Source organism: Pterocles gutturalis, unplaced genomic scaffold, assembly GCF_000699245.1.
Source record: "Pterocles gutturalis isolate BGI_N339 unplaced genomic scaffold, ASM69924v1 scaffold47808, whole genome shotgun sequence".
Lineage (NCBI taxonomy): Eukaryota > Metazoa > Chordata > Aves > Pterocliformes > Pteroclidae > Pterocles > Pterocles gutturalis.
Window position 1 is genome coordinate 5,495 of NW_010127415.1, and position 9,090 is coordinate 14,584.

General features: G+C 35.9%; 1 protein-coding gene across 1 annotated transcript; it reads left to right on the plus strand.

Annotated features, from left to right (window-relative positions):
* The first annotated feature begins 3,344 nt into the window (after window positions 1–3,344).
* On the plus strand, window positions 3,345–8,812 carry C1D (C1D nuclear receptor corepressor). The gene is made up of 4 exons (XM_010079267.1): window positions 3,345–3,488; window positions 4,829–4,895; window positions 5,365–5,420; window positions 8,338–8,812. The coding sequence occupies exons 1-4, from the start codon at window positions 3,345–3,347 to the stop codon at window positions 8,512–8,514; spliced, it is 444 nt and encodes a 147-aa protein (XP_010077569.1). The 3' UTR covers window positions 8,515–8,812.
* The last annotated feature ends 278 nt before the right edge of the window (window positions 8,813–9,090 follow it).

Here is a 9,090-nt window from a genome sequence, read left to right on the forward strand (position 1 = left end):
CCACATGGCAGTTTGAGCTCAGAGTTGGTTCAGAAGGGAAGGTTGTTTCTGGTAGATTGATGTTATGAAGTCATACCATATTTTTTCATCACAGTTTGTTAGCCTCAGTGTCCTTAATCAAAGTAGGCCTTTTCTCTTCTATTTTATATTTATAGGTTGTGAACTTTCCTTTGCATTCTCAAAATTAAAGATCTTATAAAGTAGTATTATCGTGCACACAACCAGATTATGTGTTCTGCATCATAAGGTGTTACTACTTGATAATGAAAATGCTTCTCTTCAACTTCCCCATTATTCACATGCTTACCCAGCAAGTATTTTCATAACTCATCCTAAATTTTTTTAAGCGGAATTTCTGTGCCAAATAAAATTTGGTTGAAAGTCAGCAAATCCAACAGAGAAAACCTGTGTAGTTAACATCCACTTCAGGAACTGTATTAAATTTCTACTTGTTCAAAATATATAGAGGAATACATGTAAAACTTGAGGGAAATCTTGTTTGTGGTTTAATAACAGAAGCATAACTAATGAGGGCAGTATAGCCTTTAGTTATGTTTAGAGTCACTGATGTGGTCTTAGTGCCTTCCGTCCTTGGCTTTGTCATTCTGCAGGTGTGACTGTGCAGTCCGTGTGTTGATTTTGGCAGAAACAATGTTGTGGGGTTTCCAGTGTACATGTTTTCTCATGTAGTGTAAGTTTGTTCTTGTTGATTTAATGTTATCAAAACTATTTTAGGCTGTTGACTACTGCCTTATTGTCAGCATGTGCCAACACTGTAACATATCCCGCTTAGAGATTAGTAATGCTGAAACAACAGTTGAGTGAAAAGAGAGAGGTCCCTACGCAGCAGGAGGAGGAACTTGCTACTTCCTGTTGAAATGAACAGAAAACACAAGTTCAACAAATTCTTCCCCCTCCCTGGGCAGAAGGTGTGAATTTATCAATGCAGGGTACTGTACATGGGCTAATGTGCAGTCTTGTTCTGTTGAAGGCTGATGCATTTTTTTTCCCATCTTTGCTAATTGACAGTGTCAAGTAGATACTTTGTGATGCGAGGGCAAACTTAATTCTTTCTGGTTCATGAAACAGCAACTGTAGAAAAATATGTTTTGGGCTGTGTCTGTTATCTTTCCTTCTGTCTTCCTGTTCTTTCTCTGTGTAATTCTTTAGGTCTCTCTTGGCATATTGGAAAGAATGTAATGTATGCTCTTGTGACTGTTTGTCCTTGCAACTGCTATAAAATAGCTCAAATTAGTTTTTATCGATAAGACATTCATGCTACAGGAGTTTGGTCGTTTTTTCTTTTCCTGCAGTTGTTGGTGCTAGATGCCCTGATAAAGGGAGGGAGAAAAGTTGGAATTTATCACTATGTTCATGGATATCCATCAAATTAAGACTGTAGTAGATTAAGTATTGTAGTGATGGTAAACTCTGTAGGTGATTGTTGGATTGGATTACACCTCTCTCCCTGTATGTGTAAGTATAGTAAATGTGTATTGACAGACACCTTCTAACCAAGTTTAACAGTAATAACAGCTGGGAAAATCTAGTTTCTTCTGTAGCTTTGACTATTTTTATGCTGTATTATATGACTAAAAGTTAGCAACAAACATTGTTTCTGGACTCCTTTAATCAACCTAAGAAGGGTGATTATCATGCAGGTGACCAGGACAGAATGAACACAAACAATACTACCATAAGTGGCAGAAATAATTGTATTGGTATTTGCCTTTCTGTAGGCAGCATCTTGTAGGTCCAGCTCAGTTTTCTTGCTTAGGTCTGCTGCAGCTGACTGAAACAGCATTTACCTGTGTAAGTTACATGCTTGGGGTAGAGAGGGGACCTTCAACGTGTCACGGTTACCATTGATTTTGTATTCAGTCTGAAAACCAGCTCTGACTAAGATGAAAAGTCATGTAGCTGAGTAGGATTATAATTCCAAACTATGCAAACAACAGTGGTGAAACTGGGTTTGTTAACTGGCTGATCCTATTTCTGGAATCACACTGGTGCGGTTAAAACTGGAGTTGCAGACAAGCTTGACTAGCTCCACACTGTTTTTCTTCCTAATCTTCGTCCTGTTTGACCTCCAGGAGACAATATAAATAAAAATAAACCTCTCACACATATCGTGCTCTTGCCAGGAAAAAGGAAGGATCAAGTCTTAATCTAAAACAAACTCCAGTGATGTGACAGCTGTTTGCTGTTCTCTTGCTGTTGCACTGGCTGTATGGGTTGGTGTTCATAGATCAAATTTTCAAAGTGTAGTTTCTCCAATTTACGCTCCTGCTCTCTGTACTCAGCACCTGGGTAGTGGGATTATCACACTGATTTAAGTAGGAAGGACTGCAGTGATCCAGGTGCTCCCACTGTTCTTGATGTAGCTCACCAAATGGGCTGGAAAATTACATATTTCTTCCTCTTCTGTCCTTATAACGTTCAAAAAATTGTTGCTCAGTCTGTCGAAGTTGTAGAAAGTAACATAGCTTTAAGTAACATTAACTCCCCAAGATAATATGTGATTTATGATTTGAGAGGAATTAAAGATACTGATTGTAAGCCAGCAGACAGATGGCTTGGCAGTAGCCATGCCTTGTTACCATGAATGCTGGGATCAAAAAAGGAGTGCTTTGGGATTTTTCACATTTTTGCTTATCTTACAGTTTCTGCTCATAGATGTGTCTACAAGATTTCCAGAGTATTCTGAAATCCCAAAATCAACTCATCTTTGTTACTAGTAGAGTTATATCACAGATTATAATATCCTGTAGAGAATTCAGAAAACTGGATACATGGTTAACAAGATGAATTTCTTGGACCAACTCCTAAATTTAGTATTGGAAGACGTAGCTGACTGTGACATAACTGGTGCAGCATAACCACTTTAAAGCTGAAGTTATGTCTGTTTCTAAGACAGGCTGAAGCCATATCCCTGTTTTGTGTGGTTGATTTTTTTTTTTTTTTGGTGTTCTGCCTTTTGGTTGGTGTAGCTCTTTATATACTGTGATTTATAGAGCACTTCTTTCAAACAAGCAAATAATTTATTTCTATCACAGACCATAAAGGCTAAATACTGTTTTGGGATTGTTACAAGAAGAAATACTACAGTCATGACATTTGTAATGCTCCTTCATGCCATTTTGCACAGCAGTTAGGAGATACCCCTGAAATTACAGGATCTTTAACTGTGTCACTATTGACATTACCTGCTAGAACCCTTCAGAAGAAGGCATTTTGTATAATGTCTAATGAATGAATGTTAATGCTTTGTATTGTAAAATACAGTCTTTTGACTCTGTAGGGACTTAATGAAAGGGATTATTAGTTTTGTTTCCTCTTTCCAGATGGAAATGTCAGAAGATATTAATACAGAAGAATACCCCACTGAAATTAATGATTATCTTGTAGCATTTGAAAAATCTCTTGGCTCTGTAGATGAGATGCTGAGGACAATGATGTCAGTTTCCAGGAGTGACCTTCTCCAAAAGGTAAATAATCTTCCTTTTGACAAACTTTTTGTTATTAATAAAAGAATACGTGGGAATATGAACTGAAGTAAAAGGGTTTGTTAGGCTAGCTACTGCACAGAGAAATAACCAGTATGAGACTTCCTACCCTTGATACCTAATATTTGAAGTTCTTATATTTCTAAGATATCCAGATGGTCTTGCAAACAAAACAATGAGATATATGCTCTTCCAAGCTGCAAAGCGAAGATCCTACCAGTGAGTCATTTAGGCAGAGGACATTCTAGCTTATTCCTGACCTTCCTTAAAGTCCAGGCTGAGTGCTCTTTCATAACAGAGAGCTCATTCACATTTTTGGCTGAGACCTTTTCGCAACAAACATAATGGAACTTGGTATACCCAGAAGGATGTAAAGGTGAATTGACAGCAGTGAGAATTGATCTGATCCTAGAAGTCTTGACTTGCAGAACCTGGTGCTTGAAAAACTGAGCTGTCTCCTCTAGCTATGTTATAAGGACAAGTCTGTAAAATGTGGGGTTTTTTTCAGGGCATAAAGACAGAGCAACTGTCTGAAGACTTCATACAAGCCTCTTCATCTTTAGCATTTAAAGTCTAATATGTAATTTCTTTCTTTAGGGCAAGAAAAAGCCAATACATGAGGAAGCTTCTTTATCCTCTGAGGATTTATAACACAAATAAATTATGAAGAAAACAGTCTTGACAACACCAATCTTTTGACAGTATCCATGTTAGAACTAGTGAGCTGTACAATGATGTTATCAGAGTTTCTGGAAATCCTATAGGACTAAAATAATAAATTGACTTTGACAGTTGAGGGAAAAAAGCCCTCATTACCTTTATTCTTCCTTTGCTTTACAGTCCTAAGTATTCCAGCATGTGTTGAACACAAAGTCTACCATGCGTAGTGTTAATGTTCGTTCTCTGTAGCATACTATATTCGCATTTTAGCTTCTACAGTCTTAAGACTATTTTTTTTCTTCCATTGTTAGCAACAACTATTTTGAATTAATTTTCTGTGGAAAAATAGGGACTTAGTTCTGACTATGGGAACAGCAGTCTAAGCTATGTGTCAAGAGATTTTTGTGCTTTTGGCCATATGGGACTGTGGCATTTAACATCAGACTGGGAAAATGACACGAATACTTGCAGAGGAGAGAATGGTTCTGCAGTGGCACAGAAATAGGCATAGACGTGGTCTCAGTGATGTAGTGCAAAAAGGTGCTCATTTAGTGTGTATTTTTTAATTAATACATTAATAATCATAAAATGTGCATATTACTAAAATCTGTGCACATCTTGCTTAAAAATATGCAAATGTGATGGTTTTGTTTTCATTATAGTTAGAGCCTCTTGAGCAAGCAAAGATGGATTTGGTTTCGGTGTACATGTTAAATTCAATGTTCTGGGGTAAGTATGTGGTAGGAGGAAAAAGTAGCATTTATAATTGGCGTTTGAACACTTTCTGGAAGCTGCAAACATTAAGTTATGATATTTCATAGCCAAATAATTAAAAACTTGTAATTACTCTCAAGACCCAAATTACTGCCATCCATAGGATAAATTATGTTGAAACTCCAAATCAAAAACTGATATTTACAAAAGCTGACTTTATGCATGCAGGAGGATGTTTTTCTCTTTTTTCATGGCAACTTTTTCTGTCCTTTTAAGGACAGAAAGTTTAACCGTGTTAGATTTTTTTTTTTTTTTAGTTACAATATTTCATTATAATAGTTTGTCAGATACTTAACAATCCAGATAACTCCAATTCTTATTATGGCTTTATGTGGAAACTACGGTTTTCCTGTGTGACGGATTGATTGGGTCCTCAGTCATCACAGCCTTCAGTTTCAAAAAAACCATGTTTTTTTTCTTGTAGTATACTTGGCTACTCAGGGAATCAATCCAAAGGAACATCCAGTCAAAGAAGAACTGGTAAGATTCTTACACTGCATGCACTGCAGTACTTTACTTGCTCAGGATAGATATAAACACTTTTTTTTAATTCTATGAGTTAACTATGTTTAAAATTTATATGTTGCCATAGGACACGTATGCTACGTGATGTTATGTAACTGTTCATATGCCCTGCTGGGCTCTCTAAATTAAGAAAGTGACATTTTTAGTTCCAAACAGTACTGTTTAAAGTAAAGTTGTAGAGTCTGCTGAAATTAGACAAGAACAAGAAGATGAATGGTGTCATCTTATCTTTTCTTTTTTCCACCTTTGTTTGAGAATTAGATTCTGAAGAGAGCAGCTTTTTGCTTGTATCTATTAAATGGAAAAATGTTACGTGTCTCATAATAATTTATAACTTCCAGTATGGCATTTTTTTCTTATAAATACTTGGAATCATGCTAATCTCTGAGGCTGCCTTTTCTTACTTTTGTATGACTCTAAAAGTATAGTGTGGTTGATTTACTAGCAAAGATGGGAAGGAGTCCCTCTCCCCCTTCCAAGTCCTCCATTAATTCATTTTCTCAGCAGTAAAGAATCCAGTTCAGCAACAAAGCTAAAAGCTTTTTTGGCACCAGTTATATGTGTATTGTCCAGTAATTCTACATTAGTGACATATTTACAACCTATAATAAATCTTTTAGGTTTGTCTTTATATTCCATTTAGATGCATGACTACGGTATAGAAGGCTGTCTATCTTGAAAATTCTGCTGACTTAAAAAAATCAAATAATTTAGCCTGAAGAAAAAAGAGAAATCAAAACTTATAGCCACCCAATTTAATTCCTGTATAAATGAAAATATTAAATCTGGGCAATCATAAAATACTTAGTTTAAATGTAATCCTTACATAACCAGTGTAACGGAAGGTAGGACTGAAAAAATTGGAAAGCTAGACTGAAAAACAAGAATACTTCTATTTTTAATTCAGTGAGGTTTTCAGTAGGCTAGACTGTATCATATTAAAAAATGGATTAGTTACTATTTCATGAGTTTTCAGTCAGTTTCTTATTCCTCCTATATTATATAGTGTCTGAATATTGTGTTAATTTAGCAATACTAAAAAATAGATTTTATCTCTTCTGCTGTGGATATTTTATGCTGGTATTTTGCTTCACAATTGCCAGTCGTTTTAAATCAGAAGAGATTGGGTGAATTATCATTGTCTAGATTCTTATCCGGAATCCAGAAATGTACAGAGTTCTTATCTTTCTTTTTACAAGTATCAAGGTGAATGAATGCACATTCCTTCCTTCCATGAGCATTGTGATATTCTTATTCATGTGGAAAGAGAATTAAAAAAGACTTTCTCTCATGATTGTTTTGTTTCCAGAATTGCTCTCCTTGTGTACGTACAGGGAATACACAGGAATTCAAACTGTATTAATAAAACTCACATTCAAGCTATCAGAGTTCATTTCTTTTGTCACGTTGACATTTGTCAGCTTCTTTTTCCCATGTTGATACATGTAGGTTTGCCATCTGTTCTCATTAGCCATCTCAGTCACTGAAGAAATATTACAGTCTATCATGATTTCAGACCTTGTAAAGCTCTCCTCATTAAAGCTATGTTTTTGTTACAGTAAGAGTGGCCAACTTTTTGACACATCAGTTGCTTATAATGGTCACTGAAGAGTTGAAAATCAGTTCTATAGTGCAGGTCTCTTAACTTTTGTTCCAGATTCAAAAAGCGGTCAATGGCTGTATGAGAAATGTATGAGTTGCATAATATCAACATTTATTTAGTTAGCAGTATCTGTAAATGTTCTGTTAATCCACATTTATCATTTGGGTATCAGGTAGAGCACTGTATATATATGTGTGTGTGTGTATATATATATATTGCTGTTGTTTGTTGTTTGCATTACAGTGACACCTAAAGACCCTAGAGTTGAAGGCCATATTAGGCTAAATATGTAGACATGAGATCTATCAACCAAACTTTTATATATTTTACAGAATTACTGTAAGTATCCTCTCTAGTCAGTCAAGAGAATCGGGCACTTAACAGGGTGATTCCCATCTTAGAGGGGTTTTGTTACCCTCTCACAAGTAATTCTCTTTATTGATTGGAGAATTATATGAGGATGAGTAGGCACATAAATGAGATTGTTAAGCTGGGAGGGTGTACTTAGGTGGGGCTGAATCCAAGCCATGCTTTGTTAAAAAAAAGCTCTAGACACCAAATGACTATGGTAGGCTAAGATGGCAAGAAAGTATCCCCTTGCTTTATGGAATGGCAGTGGAAACAGTCTTCTTTTGTTATTTATGGTCATAAAAGGAGCCTCTGGTACAGCTGGAAATTCATCAGGCTGCCTTAAATAGGTTTATTGATAAGCCCCCTTGACCCTTTCAGCATCTTAACAGTAAGACTTCTGTGTAGTTGGATGTGTAATGTTTGTAACATCTTTGATTTTGTGTAAGATGCTTTTTATCTTTGGACATGCTGATTTTTTTTTTCCTTTGTAGACAGTAGTCAGTATAATTAATCTATAAATATGTCAAATATCTAAATATTATTTTGACTCTTCGTGTAGGCCAAACTCCAAATGGAGTTCAGTATTTTGTTTTCTAACTTTGCTTGCAAGAACAATTCTCGTCTCACCATAAAACAGATGCAGAGTCTTCATCTCTGTAGGACTTCATCTTCCTATGATGGTGGATGTCATGCAAATATTAGTATGGTAGGTACTTGTGATGGAAAATCTGCTAAAGGGGAAGCCTCAAGTTTGCAAAGAGCCTGGTATGTATATTTAAATGATGCTATTTTTCTGGGTATTATAGTTATAGAAATGTACAGTATGGAGAGCTTCTACTCTTTGATTTTATCTTAGCAGCAATCTTGAGAGAATGGTGTGAAATCTACTTTTCCTTTTTTTTTTTTCCCCCCCCTCAGGAGAGAATAAGAACATACATGAACAAGGTCAAAGAAATAGCAGACAAGAAAAAGGCATCTAAACTCGATAAAGGAGCTGCTTCTAGATTTGTAAGAAATGCACTCTGGGAACCAAATGCTGAAAATGAACATACCTCCAAAACTCCTGCTAAAGGAAAAAAGAGAAAGATGGACTAAATTTTTGTTTCCCCTTATATAACTTAGAGAAACCTAGAACTTATTTTGAAACATGTTTTGCATACTGTATGCATCTTGCAGAGGTGCGGTGTAGCAACATCTTGATTAAGTTGTACTTAAGAATTTTACAGGATTGTATTTTGCCAGAACACTTGGCATTGAGGTGATTGCATTACATGTGTATATGAAAGTGCCATTTGCTGTGAGAGAAGTAACATTGCATTACTCAAATGATAATGACCTGACATACACTTGGTAGTAATAGATACTGGTGATGTTTCACTCATAATGCATAAGAATTCAGTTTTTTTTACTGCTGAATGTTTGACACTTTTTCATATGTCCTTAATCTCCTGAATATTAAAGAGTCTCAAACAATGCTAACCAGTCTTGGGTGTTTATGCAAGAGCCGTGCTTACTTTCTCATTACATCATTGTGGGAAGTACTGTATTTGTAGAGTTTTGTAAGGTTTATTCACTGTGTTAAACTGTTCCCTTTTCAGCTTCTGAACTTGCGTATTCCCTTACTTCTGTTGCGCCTCAAAAAACGGAGCTTCAAGGGCCACAAGCAAGCAG

Excerpts from the sequence above, each read along its gene's own strand:
- C1D (XM_010079267.1), top strand. The coding sequence starts at position 3,345 with ATGGAAATGTCAGAAGATATTAATACAGAAGAATACCCCACTGAAATT. Across the intron at positions 4,896-5,364 it reads GTTAAATTCAATGTTCTGGG|TATACTTGGCTACTCAGGGA; the intron begins GTAAGTATGTGG and ends TTTTTCTTGTAG. Across the intron at positions 5,421-8,337 it reads ATCCAGTCAAAGAAGAACTG|GAGAGAATAAGAACATACAT; the intron begins GTAAGATTCTTA and ends CCCCCCCCTCAG.